The sequence below is a fragment of the Pseudorasbora parva genome, chromosome 19, assembly GCF_024679245.1.
Source record: "Pseudorasbora parva isolate DD20220531a chromosome 19, ASM2467924v1, whole genome shotgun sequence".
Lineage (NCBI taxonomy): Eukaryota > Metazoa > Chordata > Actinopteri > Cypriniformes > Gobionidae > Pseudorasbora > Pseudorasbora parva.
The window spans coordinates 34,878,887-34,897,573 of NC_090190.1; the positions used below are offsets into that span (position 1 = coordinate 34,878,887).

An 18,687-nucleotide genomic window follows, 5' to 3' on the forward strand; every position below is an offset into this window, starting at 1 on the left:
TATCTATATCATACTACTGTTTAGACATTAATTTAAAAGTTGAATAGTACAGCATATACAATCATTTAACAAGAATCAAATATAATGTAGGACAGTTTATCATAAATCATTCAATACATAAACAACTGAAATATACAAACAGAACAAACCCATTAACCCCATCTAAGGAATAAAAAGCATAAAGTCTACATATTGATCATTTAAATGTTGCAGAAGATAAACAATTTGATGTTTTCAATGACTTGTTATCATTCTTCATATATATATATATACAGCTCTGAAAAAAATTAAGAGACCTCTTAACATTGAGAAATGTTAAGTGGTCGCTTAATTTTTTCCAGAGCTGTATATAAAAAATGTCACTAAAGAGAAATATACACACTTTCCAATGTAGGTTCAGTGATCATTGTCATATTTCTATATGTTAAAAAAAAAAAATCATAAAATGAATATTAACCAGAAGACGAACAGAAAGTGTGATGAAACCAAAAGATTTTAGATGTAATCAATCTACAACCATCAGATCAATCCCACCATGTGTATGTTTAGATGTAGTTCTGAAAGCACGATGGAGAGCAGGATAAACTTTATTTTTTTTAACTTCATCTCATACTCATCTGGTTTCCTAAAATGGCAGAAACATATTAAATGTAATTAATTTTATGTGACTGACCGTTGCACTGAAGAAGAAGAATAACAACACACTTACATCTTTTTGCTTTAGGATGATCCTGCTGAACTATTATCACCAGATTCTACAACAGAAAAGAAAATTACAACAATAATAAAACAGACAGCTCCTAGAATTAGCACAAATGGCATTACATATTTATACAATGTCATATTTATTAGTTTAAGTTATATTAGAGAGAAATATTGTAGGAGACAATGGATATTTTGATTTATTATATGAATTAACATGACTTCCATTACTTAAAAACCTGCTTGACAGATTGAAATATGTACATGGTACATAATATATACTAGTGAACAATGGCAGAAGCCATTTATTATTAATGTGTTATTATAAAAGAGATTAGTAACTTACGGTTCTGAGGAACAGGTTTAAAGCCTGAAAAACAACCAGAGAGGTGGATTGTAAATTCAGTTATTTCAACCATCAGTGCAGCACACAAACATGTGAAACATACAATATAATCAATATAGTGATGATGATAAAATATGAGACAATGTCTCACCTTTCTTTCTCCGATACACCACAAACCCAACCACACCACCGACAACCAACAGGATCAGAACAGCAACAACTCCAACAATGATGGCAATGGGAACAGAATCTGAAGAATATGATGAGAAGAAAAATCAGTATCTAGAATATTGTCTGTGACACTATATAACACAAAAGTTTGTAAACATAAAGCAAATGATTTCCATTAACGTTTTATAGTTTCATGGTCATGATCTACTCAACAAGAGGATCATTCTCATCATAGCTACTTGAGACCTTACCTTCCTCCAGAACCTCTCTGATGGTTATGCCCTTGTGTTCCACCACACAGCTGAACTTGTTCTTCTTCCTCTCATCAGCTGTAACTCTGAGGGTGCTCGTCTTCTGGAAGGTTCCGTCCTCATTAGGAAGAAGTTCACCAAGATCCACATCCTCATCATGGTCTTGTCCATTTCTCTGCCAGGTGATTGATACTTCTTTGGGGTAAAAGCCAGTAACATGACACATCATTGGAGAGGAGGAATCCTTCTGCAACAGAGAGACCTGAGGAGAGACTAGAAGCGGAGGGGGGTCTCATCACTACTGTATAAAGTTAACTCTTTAATTACATGCTCAATTATCAATTTTGTTTAGTTATCAATAATATGGTATCTCTGCTCCAAACATCCAAAATCATTAAATGGTGAGTCACCATTTAGGAGGTTATTAATATTCACATATAAACAGTGATTTCTAGTATCAGTTAAAGCACCTGTTTTCTGCAGGCTGTTCTTTCCATACTGCAGGTACTTCTTCAGCCACTCAATGCACTCAGTGCTGAAATATTGTTTCGTATACTCTTTCTGGGCTGTGTTCTTGTTCCACTTCTGTATAGTGAGGAATCCTTGCTGCACTGGGGAAATCCATGTCAGCTCTTTCATATCCAGGTGCAGATAGTCTTCTCCATCATATCCATCCTGGAAAAAAACATTTGTTGCTCCAGTCTCATCATCCCATTCACAGCCGTACATTCTCTGGTTTGTGTGCACACCTGAAGAGAAACAGAAAGAATTACTGAGCTGACATGTGTCAAGCAGGATGCTAAAGAAATATAAATATACCCTCTTGTACTGACTCTGCTAACAGCTATTGTACATCAAAAATTGTTTTAACTTTTAAATTATTGTGGCATAATTTTTTTTAAACATTTGATCTAAATTTGATCTAATCCTTTAGAATTTTTTTAACCCTTGTTTATTTAAATGTACTGTTTGATTTGGTGAGAGTATTCTAGTTTATTCTTGCTAGCTTTAGTTTAATTGATGGTATATCAATGCAATAAATATAGATTTGGTTTTCCATTTGTGGTTGACCTTGTGTTCATAATCATTAAGCTAACCATAAATCATTAAAAAAAAGCGCACATCGAGAAGAAACACATCAATAAGTGTACATTATTGTATGTATTTTAGTATTTAGTATCTTTAACTCGCCTTTTAAGGCAATGATCATGTGTGTTTAGCGCCATTACTCGACAACAGCTTTTTTCGTGTCTTTTTCATCTGTAAAATGAGGGATCGGCAACAGCTGGGTAGAAGCCTTGATAGCACTCGTCAAGTCATCGCTCAATTGGACTAATTTGGACGGTCATGCCAAAAGTGTACGGTTTTAATAAGGGGATTTTAAGGCTTTGTGTCGGGGGAATAATTTAAGTGTGTAACAACTGCAGTTTTGTCTTATTTCTGACAATATGACAATTAAAACTGTTTTGATGTAAAGTAAATGGAGTCGAGGAGGCGATTCCATAGACTCCTATAGTGTGAGTCGGGAATCGGAGTCGACTCCGAAAAACCTGGACATTTTGACAGTTTGAGTTTCAGTTGGATTTTGAACAATCATGGCCATTTGAACCATAGATATGTATCTATGATTTGAACATTCTGTCAATGTACTCTGTCCACTGTCTATCTAGTCTTTCTGTCCACTAGTTTTCATCTTCTGTGGCAAAAATGATTCTGATTAGTAAGAAAAAATATTGTAAAAAACAAACAAACAGTAGAATATCAGCCAAAATACTTATTAAGACTCTTCAAACTGTTGAAGATTGACTCAAAAAGTGAGAGATTTCTTGAACCAAAGAAAAATGAATGAACTGCATTTCATCTCAGAGTCCATCTACACTGAGTTTGTTCAGTATTAAACTGAAGATGTGAGAAATTAAGTGTAAACACAATCAGGAAATAACGAGAACATACTAATATAAGCCCTGATCAGACAAAATACGTTTTTGAAGTGAGAGACGCCTTTAAAAAAAAAAAGTTTTCTATTGGCAGTGAGCGTTATGTGCGCTGTTTATGCACTCCGGGCCTCACGTTTTTTTAACCGCCTGAGGCGCCTCAAAATGTTGTAGGAGTGCTCTGAGCACACGAAGTTGAAAAAAATAAACTCTGAGCAGAAAAGCGCCTGACGTCCTCACGTTTTCCCCCTTTTCCAATTGAATGAATGGAGAGGCGGGGGAAAAACAGACCTTGCATATGGAAGTAAGAACTTAAGTATGAAACAAAATACATAAATTATGATGGGTTTCAAATTATGTAACAATAATATTGGTCAGCTAATTTTAAATTACTTAATTTTAGCAGACCGAACCTCAGTTGTGCCCTCTGTTTTTAGCAAGGTATGCATAATCAATTTTAATGATGATTTGTGTATCACGAAACAATTTAAATCTACTTATTTGATGACCCTCCATCATGCTTCATCTTCAAGGTAGTTGAATGGAATCGTGTTATATTTGTGCTTTTTAACTTTTTTAACGGCTTGTGCTAACTGTTGCTATCTTTTCAGTTATCAGGAGCGTTGCTAAAGAACATATCGCTTGAAGTTGTTCTTGAAGAAGGAGATGCTGCCTACATGCTCGTCATTGGTTTGCTCTAGGTTGGGGATGAAAACTTCAAGAATCAGGCACGCTTCTTATGGCTAGGAAGTAAAGATTGACATTATAAAGTAAAACACATAACAAGAACAACATTGATCATTTAAATGTTATGTTCAATTGTTTTGTTTTGTTTTTCCCCTGTCAGGTGTTGCATGTTGAGAAAATAATGCATGTTTGGAGTGCCGTTTGGAGTACAAATGCTAAACACCTGGTACGGTTTGTGTAAATTGGTGATGAATTAACTAGTTGTTAGTCAAGTTGTGGCATTTCAAAGGAATAGCCTACTAAAAATTGTAATAAAGTCGAATTTACGTATGTCATCCCTTGCAGTTTAAAAGTTCTGGAGACCATTCACTTGCACGGCATGGACCTACAGAGCTGAGAACTTATTCTTAATGTTTGTAAATGTTCAATGTCAACTATAATAGCGCAATAAGCACTAGAGTTTAGTGCTTATTGTGCTTCTTGTGTATTCGCCAGGTTATGCTGGGAAGGGAAAGCGAGGCGAGCTCCAGGGCATTTATTCGGAAACACTCCACCCTGGATGTTGCAGTGTCACTGCATGAAGATAAAATCCAAAGAGCTGCAATAGTGTTCATACAAATAATAAAAAAGACTAAAAATAATAAAATAAAACACTTCTGCAATCAATTCTGAGTGACTTGTACATTATTTTATTAACTGAAAAAAATTATTTATCCACCCTGAGATTTCAATTTAATATGTGTAACGTTCAGAAGAACATTAGTCTGCTATTTAATAAACACATTTTTATTTAATTTTTTTATTTTTATTTAAATAAATCATGTAGCAAACTAGTAAACTAAAAAAATGTTTGACATATTTTTCATGTATTTACACATTAACTTCACTGTTATATTTAATCGTTTATTTAATCGTTTAAAAGCCTCGTGTTTTCAAACCTAATAAACATGTTGTGTCTGATCGGGGCCTAAAACAGTACAGAGATGAAGTTCATAGGCACACACGAGCTTTCTTTTTGAGAAAGCAAGCAATACAGAAAAATAAGCTATCCGCCTCTAAATTAATGAATGTATTATTAATTATATATTTTATATTCAAATATATTATATTTCAATTACGTATTCATTATTTCAATTTATTATACTTAATTATACATTTTATATAATTATATACACTACCATTCAAAAGTTTTTCATCAGTAAGGTTATGTTTTTAAAAGAAGTCTCTTATGCTTACCAAGGTTGCATTCATTTGATTAGAAATACAGGAAAAACAGTAATATTGTAAAAAATATTTTTACAATTTAAAATAACTGCTTTCTATTTGAATATATTTTACAATATAATTTATTTCTGTAATGCCATTACTCCAGTCTTCAGTGTCACATGATCCTTCAGAAATCATTTCTAATATGCTGATTTGTTCTATGATCGAATGATATTCTCCATTCATTTTAACCAATCAAAAAATCTATTGAGATTGGAAATCTCTCTAAATGGTTGTAAAACACACAGTTCAACCTTTATATTTAGTGTGAAAACATAACAACCAGACACAACAGCTTATGCTTTCTGTTTTATGATAAATTGTATTTTTAAGTAATTAACTTGAGTCCTCTTTAAAATAACTAAACTTATGAATACCGTAATCAGGTATATTAGCGAAAAAGTGACAACGCTCATGGATAGAATATGTGAATGAGGATGTGTTTTTGTTTGGTTGGAAATGTATTTGCAGTCTATGTGTTTCTCTTCGTAGGACACGGAGGACTTCTGAATTAATCAAGCACACCATAGCACAGAGAAGAAAGACTTCAGACAGAAAGAAAAACGAACACAAAATATAATAAAGTAATACGCATTGTAGGAATTGTGGGCGCAGACACAAATTAATCTTCCAAATTATTAGTTCGAACATAATTCCACACGTAAAACCCAGATCAACACTCCAGAGTCAGACCAACAGAGTTTGTGGCCATTAACGCCGTGGGCTCCTGCCAGTCGAGGCCAACGAACAAACGATCACTTCACGGCTTCGCGAGATTGGGGCACGTCAAGATAAGGACAGAGTTTGTTTGTTTGATCTCCCCATGACAGAGGAAGAGCCTAACCAGATCATCTTCTTCTCATCAACTTGGTCTGACAGAGGTAAAATCCACAAGACAAAGCCACGGAAACTGTTGTCACACACAAACTGCACCAAATCCCTGATGGTCGGACTTACAATCAAACAGCCTTCTACTGCAAAATTCGATATCATGTCCCATAACAATACAAGTGAACATTATACACACACACACACACACTCACGATTCATGTAAATGTATAAATATTGAATGACTGTTTGAAAGAGTACCTTTCTTGGTATCCTTATGTTGATATCTTTATAATTCAGAAGATGGTTTGATTGAATTTTGTTTAAAATATATAATGTTCTTATAATAAGAAATAGCGTCTAGATTTACTCTCTGCTTAGAGCAGGGACGTTAGGAGACAAGATATAAGATCATTTATTTTGGAGGGGGGGGGACACGAACAAAGAATGCAGTTCTAGTTCAGTTCAGTCAGTTCAAGTGGTCCTAGATGAGCAGTTGGAATGGAGTCCAGAAAGCAGCTGGAGAACTCCAGGGGTAGACGATCAGACCGATCGTGGCAGACCCAGGTTTGAGAAAATGGGTTCAATTCATTCAGGCCATCTAGAACTCTCCTCTCACTTTCCTTTCTTATCCTTAAGTTTATTCTCTTTCCGTGAGTCTTGCGTTCTGAGTTAAGTTTCGCTGCAAAGCTTCCCTCGACGGATCTCCAGCGAGCGCACTTCAACTTCAAAACACCCACCAGACTTTTCATCCAGCCACCAAAATGCCACGTGATTGGCATCCCAAGACGTCCATCAAAAGAAGGCCAAAACCATCAAATCACGGACCGGGAAAACCCCTCTCCAGCCAGGACCGACTCGGGGATTCCCATTCAGATGACACAGAGACACAAACGCAAGTAACCTCCAGATTCTACATTGAGCAGGCGCAGTGATATCAAATCGAATAACCCCGTCTAAGAAACGATAGGAGGGTTAAGTCAATGATCGCTGGTTCATTCAGGCTATGTGTTATAAATGTTTGAAGTTTGATGTAGATTTAAGTTTGAAATGGATTTTAAAAGCTTGAAGGTTTTACTGACACCCTGATATTTGTGCACTCAGAGACAAATAAATAGATTGCTTTGTATTTGCTACGCTGTTCTTTGTGGTTTTACGTGTGTTGCTTTGCCGTTGCTAAAGTTTCCTGGATGTTGCTATGTGGTAGCTAGGGCATTTTGGGATGGTTGCAAGGGTGCTGCTATGCAGTTGCTAGGATGTTCTTGATGCTTGCTAGGCAGTTGCTATGTTATTTATGGTGGCTATGGTGTTGCTAGGGTATTCTAAGTGGTTGCTAGGCTGTTGCTATGTGGTTGCTAAGGTACTTGGGTTGAATGCCAGTGTGTTGCTATGTGGTTGTTAGGGTACTCTGTGTGGTTGCTAGGGTGTTGCTAAGTGGTTGCTAGGGTAGTCATGTGGTTGCTGATGTGTTGCTATGTAGTTGCTAGGGTATTCTGGGTGGTTGCTTGGGTGATGCTAAGAGGTTGTTAGGATACTCGGGTGGTTGCTAATATGTTGCTATGCGGCTGCTAAGGTACTTGGGTTGAATGCCAGTGTGTTGCTATGTGGTTGTTAGGGTACTCTGTGTGGTTGCTAGGGTGTTGCTAAGTGGTTGCTAGGGTAGTCATGTGGTTGCTGATGTGTTGCTATGTAGTTGCTAGGGTATTCTGGGTGGTTGCTTGGGTGGTGCTAAGAGGTTGCTAGGGTACTCGGGTGGTTGCTAATTTGTTGCTATGCGGCTGCTAAGGTACTCGGGTGGTTGCTAATGTGTTGCTATTTGGTTGCTAAGGTAGTCATGTCATTGCTAATGTGTTACTATGTAGTTGCTAGGGTAATCTGGGTGGTTGCTTGGATGTTGCTAGGTGGTCGCTAGTGTACTCGGGTGGTTGCTAATGTGTTGCTACTTGGTTGCTAAGGTAGTCATGTCATTGCTAGTGTGTTGCTATGTAGTTGCTAGGGTATTCTGGGTGGTTGCTTGGATGTTGCTATGCGGTTGCTAGGGTACTCGGGTGGTTGCTAAGGTACTTGGGGTGAATGCTAGTGTGTTGCTAGGGTATTCTGGATGGTTGCTAGGGTGGTCATCTGGTTGCTAATGTGTTGCTATGTAGTTGCTAGGGTATTCTGAGTGGTTGCTTGGGTGTAGTTATGCAGTTGCTAGTGTATTCTTACTTTATAATTACTATGGTGTAGGGCTGGGATAAACGATTATTTTTTAAACGATTAATCTAGCGATTATTTTTTCGATGCATCGATTAATCTAACGATTAATTTTTCCTGTCCGATTCGGTTACGATTCGATTCAATTACCGATTATCTCCCCATTAATTGCCTAATAGCAATTTATACATGTTGATTTAATTATCTGAATGAAAAAACGAATTCCTTAACATTGCAATATATGTTTATTGCTCTTAAAATTCCAAAGTAAGACTATACAAGAGCAATGCATTCAATAAAACTTTGAAAACATAAAGTAGGCTACACACATACACACACATACACACACACACACACACACACACACACACACACACACACACACAAATAACTAAGTATTAACCTACAACAAAGAAACATATTATACGATTTTTCTATGTATGCAACTCAGCCTACAGGCTATGCCCATCGATTAAATCTCAACAAGTTGGTTAATCAAATCCAGGGACACACTGCAAGCGTGAGCGTCTCGGCTGTGTGGCGTGTCCGTTTTTGTTTCGGCTCCCTTGTTAACAGGTTGGAGTTTGCACACTGCCTGTGACGCGCGGAAAACGCGTGCATGCTAGAAATAGAAGAGCGCCTATTTTTCACGCGTGTTGGGAGCGTCTCCAGGCAAAATAGAATAGGAAAAGATTAGGGGTGTCCATGGTTAACCGATTGACCGATTAACCGTTAAAAATTGCGTAACCGAGTGAAACATTTTACTCGGTTAAGTGGCGTCAATGACGTGCTTTGAATTTAGTTGTAATATATGTTTGCACCACTAGAGACCGCAAGAGCGAATTTAACGAAACTCAGCGTACGCCTCGCAGACATGAAATAGATCTTAAGAAACTTGAAATGTCTTTTAACAATTTAAAACGAAAAGAAATAGGCTACTCTCTGATTATGTAGTCCATGATGTGCATTTCTCTCTATAGGCGCGTTCACTACGGAGATGGTGGTCGTCAAATTAATAAGCTAATAATAACCCTGACGCACACTATGGTTAACCGAGTATTAACCGCTAAGGGCCTCGGTTAACGGTTAATGAAAAACTTGAAAACGTGCAGCCCTAGAAAAGATGTTTATATATCATTTTGACACGAATACATATTATTAAATTACATTTTCATGTTTGAAAGTCTGTAGGTTTACATAAATGCAGATATAGGCCTAATTGTAATAATAAAAAACGACAATTATCGATTTTGAAATATTGCAACTGTCAATACAGAAAGAAATATTATGTAGCCTATTTTGCCGTCAATACCATAGATATGTGGCTACTCCCGACGTTGTCTTTGCTGTATCAGTAGGCTCTTTATGTTTAACATTAGGAATAGGGCTTCCCTCCGCATCAATAGCAGCAGCAGCGCCGCGTCAGACACGCTTCTAGTGTGCAAAGGCAGAGAAAACGCCACACAGCCCCGTGGCTGACCCGCAACAGAAACGCCACGCGCATCCGCGGCATGACAGTGAAAAAAGTTACATGTAGAGTGCATTATGGGCGCCAATATTCCGTTTAAAACCGGAATAGTCCTGGGATGAAACTGCTCACTTAGAGGATGGATACCCTCGGTCACATCAGTGCGATAAGACATTGAACATTTTAAATTTAAAACAGCTTATTATGTTGGTAACGTAGCCAATGTGTCCGATGCTTTCACTTGATGCAAACGTTTGTTTTTGTGATTAAAATACATCAAATATTACCAAAACATCTGTCTTCCTGTGTGCAGAAATTTGTTTATGTAGCCGTGACAACAAAACGCGTGCGCGCATGCCTGTGATGCTCCGTGCGCACCGCGCGCCAACCCCATAGACTGTGGCCAACCCGCAAGCCTTGCACTTCTGAAAGTCTGAGGAGCCACTCGTGTTGCTACCATAGATATACATAATAAATAATATACTTAATTACATAATATACTTTATTATGTACATCTATGGTTGCTACTACTCTCCGGCGCCGCCATCTTTATTTTGGGTCTGACGAATCGACGCGCATATTTTGCGTCAACGTATTTTTTAACGTTGTCCCAGCCCTACTATGGTGCTTATGGTGGTTGCTAGGGTGTTACTATTATCACATTGCTAGCATGTCTCAGATACCATGTTAGTTGATAGTTGATGTATAGACAGATTAGATTGAATAGTCAGACATTTTGTCTCAGAAGAAGAACTAGATGAGTAAAGTTTGTAATCAAACATTTATGTTGGTTTGAGAAAAGAAAGTTTGAAGTAGTTTAAAGTTTGAAACTTTTATGCTGAATGTTAGGATTAGTACAGTATAAAAATCATTACATGTTTGTAATTCTTACAGAAAAACTAAAATGCTACTGTAAAAATGCTGCAGTAAATACATGTTAATTGTAAACTGTAAGAAAAACTAAATTATTTGTCATTAGAATACTGTCAAACTTATGGATTTTACAAGTAAAAACTATGAATTACCTATAAATTATGGTAACTAAAACAGTAAAAGGACATTCCCAGAAGTCACTGCGTTACACATCACACATGATTAAGTTTTTTATATAAATAATTTTGTTACTTGTTATTTTTGTTATCGCTTTGCTATCGCGAGGACATATCAAATGTCCTCATAATTCAAATGGCCTTAAAAACATCCTAAATGATGTTTTTTTGAGAAAGTAAAAATGCAGAATGTTTCCTGTGATGGGTAGGTTTAGGGGCAGGGGCAGTGTAAGGGGATAGAAAATACGGTTTGTACAGTATAAAAACCATTACGCCTATGGAGAGTCCCTGTAAACCACATAGACCAACATGTGTGTGTGTGTGTGTGTGTGTGTGTGTGTGTGTGTGTGTGTGTGTGTGTGTGTGTGTGTGTGTGTGTGTGTGTGTGTGTACACTTCTGATGAGCGGAAGACACACAACACATGTGAGGGAAAGCGAGGTTCTTGAATCGCAGATGAATAAATTAACAGTGTTTCTTATAGAGTTATTAAACATTGAGTTTTTTTCAGTATTAACTGAATATGTAAGAAACTGTAAATATAATAATGAAATAATGATGCATACGATAGCCTGCTTAAGGTTTATCATTCTTTTCGAGAAGCAATACACACAAATAATGGCCCTATAGATTAAGTCATTTATCATTAATTATATTCTATTTTATCATATGTATTTTAGTATTCTTATAAAAATAACTGTATAAATTACTATAATCAATAATTTATATTTTAATAATTGTGATTAAATTGTTTTGCTGTAGTTTCCACTCAATATTATTTAATCATGCATGTTAGTATTTTTTATTAAAAAATATTGTATAAGTAATAATAACCAATTATACATTTTATTATTTAGGTTCAAAGGGTTTGTTCTGGTTTGTGCTCAATAGATCTTATTCACAGCAGCGCCACCTGTGATTGTTAATAGGAATGAAAGCGAGGCTGTGAGGGACAGACATGCATCTCTTTTAGGGAGTTGTTCTGTTATTTTGTTCTGCAGACAAAACACTGCAAAAATAATATTTTCAAGAGATTTCAAAACTCCAGATAACATAAGCTGTGAACATTATTATAATTGATCTAGGACTATGAGCTTTATACAGCTTTTTATTTTGCAGCAGCAGATGCCATTGAAAACATTGTATTTCAGTTTACTGTACATATTTGTACAGTATGTGCACAAAGACTACACAGTTTATAAAGGATCAGCTGATGGTCATACAATAACTATGAACACATGATCTGCTGTCATACTGGTTTAGTACTGTACTGTTCTGTGTCAGGCGTCATTGATGTTTCAACCTTCATCACATTAGTTTCGCAGGGGTCTGATCTCAAAATAAACGTACAGTGTAACCTGTGTATGCTGTTCTATGTGGATACATGCACATTGCTAGGGTGTTCTAGGTGGTTGCTATGGTGCTGTGATGTGGTTGCTACGGCTCCCACATCGCTCGTCTACCTCGACCCAATACTTTCAAAGTTATCTGACATTATTAGGGCTGCAACAACTAATCGATAAAATCGATAATAATCAATGATGGAAATTATCGATAATGATTCTGATTAATCGATTATTTGGATCTGCATTTTATGGACAAAATGTGCATCTAGAAATAGTGGAGTGGAAACAGAGTGAGCTGCTGATGCAGGAAAGGTACATGAACCAAGCGCCCAAAACATGAGAAGTCTTTATTTTAAGCTTCAAGAGAATGCATTAGTGTTTAACATAACCTGACATGCAATTTGACAGATGTGTGTCCATCTGTGTCCTTGGCGCAAAATGTTCAGTTTACAGGTTATATCCACTGACCTATATAGAGAACAGTAGCTATATACTCATCTGTCAATGCTAGTAATTCACGCAAGTATTTCCATTTTGCATCAAAGCGCGTCAAACAGACAGAAAGCAGTTGAGAGGGACACAATTAGCGCAACATTTTTTAATTAACGCTAACTTTAGGTTTAAAAGTCAACATGTAATTCAAGTAATTTATGCGAGTAGTAACTGTAAAGGGATACAAGTGTGTGAGGGAATATAAATGTAAGACATTTTTACAGAATAAAGAAATGACAGTATCAAGTACTGTGACCATAGAGTGAGTGAGTGTGAGTGAGTGTGTGTGTGTGTTTCTGCAGAACATTCCTCTTCTCTGGTAATACTGAGTTTGTGTTTTCTGTGTTTTGTTTATCTATCATGTTAATGTAGGGATTTAAACTCCTTTTGCTTAGAAACTTTTTTTTGCACATAATGTAGGCTATAGCACAGATATACACTTTCGGAAATTAACCATGATTCTATTTGGTTCTATTAAAACCATGTTTTGTTTTTATTATAATAAAACTGTGCTTTTGCTGTATTGATTACCATTTGTATAACCACACAAATACCATATATTTAAACTTAGGGCTGGACAATAATTCAATATCAATATATATCGCGATATAATTTTTTTCAATAACGGTGATATGATTTTTAAACACAATTCCGATATTTCGATATGACATGTTCAGGGCGCATGCCATCAGAAAGAGCAGAACACGATTGGCTTCTTGCGTGATGACGTACACCACGGACACGCAGCCAGTGCTCAGCAGTAGTAGGCTGATAGATCCAACGCGGCACGTTAGCTACAAAGAGAGTTTCCCTGACCGCAACACAAATGTGACTGAACGAGCTTCCACAAGTAAGGAGAAATAAATAGTTGATAAGAAGAAAGACTAACTTTCTTTAGTGGCGTGGAAGTGGTTCGTCTATCTAAAAGCACTATTCGCACGGGATTATAGGGACCTCTGTGATTTAGAAATGACTCCCCCACATCTGAGTTTTGCGTGGCGCATTCGCACGGGATAAGCAAAGCCTGTGATTTTACTCGAATTTACTGACTTCTCCCGGATATGATGTCAAGTCTTCGTTATAGATAGCTGTATGAAATCATAAACAGGCATCGATATCGTTTTGATTATTTTACAGTGGCCTAATAAATAAATATATTTTCGTTCAGTTAGTGAACAGACGCCATGAACTGAGCTCAGACCAGCGGCAGGAGTCAGAGTTAATTTATCACGAGTGAGAAGCTGACAATATACAGCGGAAGATTCAGTTTCAAAACTAAATGTAAAAGCGCCTATTTAAACAAGATTGTCATTGTACAATACTGTTCTGTTATGTTTTTCATTAAGAACAGTATTGATGTTAATATTAAATACACCATTCAATCAGATTACTCTCAAATTGATAATCATTCTAAAGTGAAAGTATAATCCGCGTGGGCACGGCTGCACGGGGATTCATAACGGTGCGCATTATGAATGCAGACTTTATTCTTCGTGAAAGATAAAGATAGAAATGCTTACAGGAAGAAAAAAAGCTTGCAAAAAGTATATACAATCCGCCTAATCCTGGCCAAATCACAGAGATGTCGATTCGCACGGGACTAATGTTATCACTGGACCTCGGTGTTCGGCGAAATATGGTAGGTAGCCTAAATTAGGCTAATTTGCGGGGGAGTTTTTACTTTACAAATAACAGACATGGCCGATTCGCACGGGATTAAGATCACCGACATTCTCTGCAATTATTACAAATCACCAGAGGTCCCCAGATATACGAATCCCGTGGGAATGGGGCTTAAGATCTGATATTAAACTTCCGGTTTCAGTGTGCTGCAAAATGTGCCGGAGAGGTGCCGACTAGGGGTGTAACAATACATTGACATAGATGCATCAATCTAATGTTTAACAATACGATGCCAAGCGTTAAAAATAATCCATGTAGACTATTTATGTAAGAGGCAAGTGGCACATTTGTTTTAATGCTTTCCACATTTGCACACAATGTCATGTATTAACACCAATGCGTTCATTCTCGTTTAAATTACCTTTCAAAGCTTGTGAAAGACGGTCAGACATGGCTTCACGAAAATGTATCATTTGCTCGTGTTTAAAGCCTTGCAAAAAGCAGCGTGCACTCATCTCAAACAGAGCACAAATAGGCCACTGAATTGAGTCTTCTTTTAATTATTTTTTGTGCATCAGTAGATAAAGGTCTATAGTTTTGCATAAAAGGAGAATATAGCGCTATGAATCGTTCTTCACTGAAATTTAAAACTTAAAAGAAAATGCTCAATAAACTGCGTCTGCGAAGTGAGTCTTATGTTTATTTGATGGTGATTTCACATTCCTTGTTCGTATAAAGGCTAAATACAAATAAAAGGTGAACATTAATTTATTTGTACCGTTTTTATTTCAAAAATATTATATAGTTTTATAGGAGGAGGTTTCATAGACTTGGCAAATTAATTTTTCAGAAGTTTGTAGGTACAGAAATCCTTTGTGGCAGTTCTTGGTAGTTTTTCTAAAGCTTTTATATAGTTCATATCGATATCGAAATTATATCGTATCAACCAAAATTAAGAAATATATCGTGATATAAATTTTGGCCATATCGTCCAGCCCTATTTAAACTATAAATTTTATGCAAAACTATGGTTAATATGTGCTAACCATTGAATAACTACATTAACCCTATTATTATTATTGTTTATTTTGTTCATTGTAAAACCATGGTTAATTTATGTAAAGGTAGGTATATTCACTATGTGTTCATTCATTGCACTCTGCTGAGATGACATGTTTGAAGGACAGCATTGGACAGGATGTGGAAAAGTTGTTTTGTCCATAAAATGAAAAAAAATCCCTTTTTATCCAATTAATAGAAGAAGAAAAAAAAGATGAATTTGCTGACACAGTTTGACTCCGAGTTCTTGTCATATTTTATTACCATTTTCTAAACTATAGCTAATAAAATTTTACCCCCCCCCCCCCCATCTCATCCAAGGTGTTTGTGTCTTTCTTTCTTCAATCTAAAAGAAATTACGTTTTTTGAGGAAAACATTCCAGGATTTTTTATTCACATTAGGGACTTTGATGGCAACCAACAGGTTTAAGGTCCAAATCAATGCAGTTTTAAAAGACTTTGAAGGAACCTAATAAAAAAATTGTATATACTTTTTTAACCTATTTTGCTCATCTTGCGCTGCTCTGCCACGTGCCAGGGATTGCGTAATACCATCGGAAAGATTACTCTATATGTTATGTAGGCAGAAGTATTGGCCCAAGCGAATGTGCGAAGACTAATACAAATGCCCTTTACCAAAAAAAACTCCCATCTTCAACTTCGACATCGTTGTTTTACCTGTTTTTGCTAAAGGATGTTTGCATTTGTCTTAGTTAGCATTAACCATTAGTCTAAATACGGGGCAGTAGGCTACTTCTGCCTACATCTAGCGTGACCTTTCAGAGATGAATCTGATTATGTAATCTGCGCCATATAGCAGTGCAAGATGAGCAATTTAGGTTAACAAGTATATTATATCTTTTTTGTTGACAGATGGTTTTGCTAGATTTCTCAGCTGGGATCCTGTAGAGCCCTTTGAAGCACTTTCGAACTGCATTGATTTAAACCTTCAACCCGTTGGTTTCCTCAAAAAATCTAAATTTCTTTTTCGACTGAAGAAAGAAAGACATAAACAATTTGGATAAAATTGGGGTTGGTAAATTTAAATTTAGAAGTGAACTAATCCTTTAATGAAATATACAGTTATAAGTTGTAAAATATACAGACATCCTGTAAAACTGGAAATAGGATTTTTATGGGGAATTTCTGACAACCACAGCTGGGAGTTGTTTTTTTTACTGCAAATTCAAAAGGATTTTTAAGTTAAGTTAACAGGATTTTAAAGTTAGTTTTTAAGTTAAACTCTGATGCTGTCTAGACAAAGCCTCATCTGAACGTTTAACAGTTGTAATAGTTTAACAGTTGTAAAGTTCTGGACCACCTGCAGTAAGTTAAAGTCAGACATTCAGATGTGTGTGTGTGGTAAAATCTGAACAGAACTATTCATCATATACTATCATACACATTCCAAATTTGTAAATAGTTACAGCGGAAAAACTGGGCATCAAACACTAAACGACAGAGAATCACACACACACACTTAAGGCATCTTTATACAGCAAAAGAGGCACAGAAACCAAATCTTAAACGCCATAAAAAAAAAAAAAAATTTAAAAATTGCATTTACACAGACAATTTAACACTTCTCTAAAATGCAGCATAAATTTATTTACACAGGAATTAAAATCCTGGGAAACAATGATTTGAACATTATTATTTTAAAACTACAGTTTTATCAAAGTGTTATAAATCAATTGAAAAAAATAAAGAAATAATAAACAATGAAATAAAATAAAAACACAGAATTCAAACCAATGCTATAAGAAATTATGAATTATTACACCGGGAAGATCACTGCAGGTTAGAGTGGTCCAGTGTTTTTTCAAAGAACAAGAAAGTCACAAAAAATGAAATGAAAAAATGAACCAAAAAAAGGTGTTTTCAAAGAGAAGGATTATAATATAAAAACACACAAACACAGTGGGTTAAGCATTTGCATAATCTAAGATCTAAATCTGCATTTGATCATATTGACTTTGTCTATGTGTGCAGTTGGCTTAGTTAACTTACCCTTTGACTGGTTAAACCTTTCCTTTGCGATCTGGATGTTGTTTTTGAAGGACTGATGGGTACCAATCAGGCCCTGAGTCTGGCTGTCCCAGTAATCTGCTCCCTCATTCTGTCTCATCCACTCTGTCTTTGGCACAGCTTTCATTCCATTGCTATCAAAATACATAAACTGCCCTTCATCCACCAGACCAACAGCAGTAAACTCTGGGAAATCAATGTCTCCAGACACAGCAGTGTAGAAGTATCTCAGAGAGTGTGTTCCTGTGAACAAAGATACAAACACAGAGATTAGAATAATACAATTTCAGTAATCATTTCAAATTAGACATACTTGCATACAGCTTGTTCAAAATACAAACAATTCACTGCAATAATTTAGCATTTTGCAAAGAAAATTATTATTATTATTATTGGCTGCAAGAAAGGGTTGCCATCTAGTGGACAAAAAGACTTCAGTCAATTCCTCCCAGACAGTTTTTTTTTTTTAGTTGTTAATTGGTTCTTTTGTTATTTTGATTTTATCTGCTATTAATGGTCTTTATTCCAATACTTGATCAGACAAATATTATAAGGTTTATATTCAACTAAAAGTAGTGTAAGGGTTTGACGACCAAGTTGTTCGTCATCATCAGTCTCTGGGCAGAAACACGTTTCTCAGGTCAGAAATGAAACTAATCTGATAACAGTTACATCATACTAGTTATAATGCTGTTATTAAAAAAAAAAACTTTTTGAAAAAAAAAAAACCAACCCTTAAACCAACAATATGGTAGGCTATTATACACAGTTAGTTTACACCTATGGTTTACACGCATACATACTTAGGAATAGGCTATCAATTCCCTCTCCCCCTTTTCTCAGTAGGTAGCCTAGGCTATAATTAAATTTTTAGTTAAGATAATTTTGCCAGTAAAGGATAGGCCTACATATTTTATCAAAATATAAATGCCATAGGCTCACGTACATGAGCATGATTGGGCTGTTCAAAGTTAATATGCTTTTGAGAAACATATTAAAATAAGCAACATGCGTGAAGGCTACATTTTTGGGAAAGTGTCAATAACACGACAATTTGACACAATATGGGCTGTTTATGTAGGTATTTTTAGTGTAATAGAATAGCAAGCCAAACTGCAATCTTACAAATAATACTGTCATATTAAAATTATTTACTCACCAGCATAGGCAAGATGAGCTCCGAAAAGCATAAGCACCATAGACCGCATCATCATCCTTGCTGTTGCCCGAGAAACAGTTTTCT

The 18,687-nt window shown here is 36.0% G+C and overlaps 1 protein-coding gene across 1 annotated transcript; it reads right to left on the bottom strand.

Moving 5' to 3' along the window:
* Window positions 1–500: 500 nt before the first annotated feature.
* On the bottom strand, window positions 501–18,676 carry LOC137048228 (DLA class I histocompatibility antigen, A9/A9 alpha chain). The gene is made up of 8 exons (XM_067426287.1): window positions 18,604–18,676; window positions 17,427–17,687; window positions 1,941–2,219; window positions 1,471–1,743; window positions 1,200–1,298; window positions 1,049–1,072; window positions 710–755; window positions 501–625 (listed from the first exon to the last, which is right to left on the bottom strand). The coding sequence occupies exons 1-7, from the start codon at window positions 18,656–18,658 to the stop codon at window positions 721–723; spliced, it is 1,026 nt and encodes a 341-aa protein (XP_067282388.1). The 5' UTR covers window positions 18,659–18,676; the 3' UTR covers window positions 501–625; window positions 710–720.
* Between the last annotated feature and the right edge of the window lie 11 nt (window positions 18,677–18,687).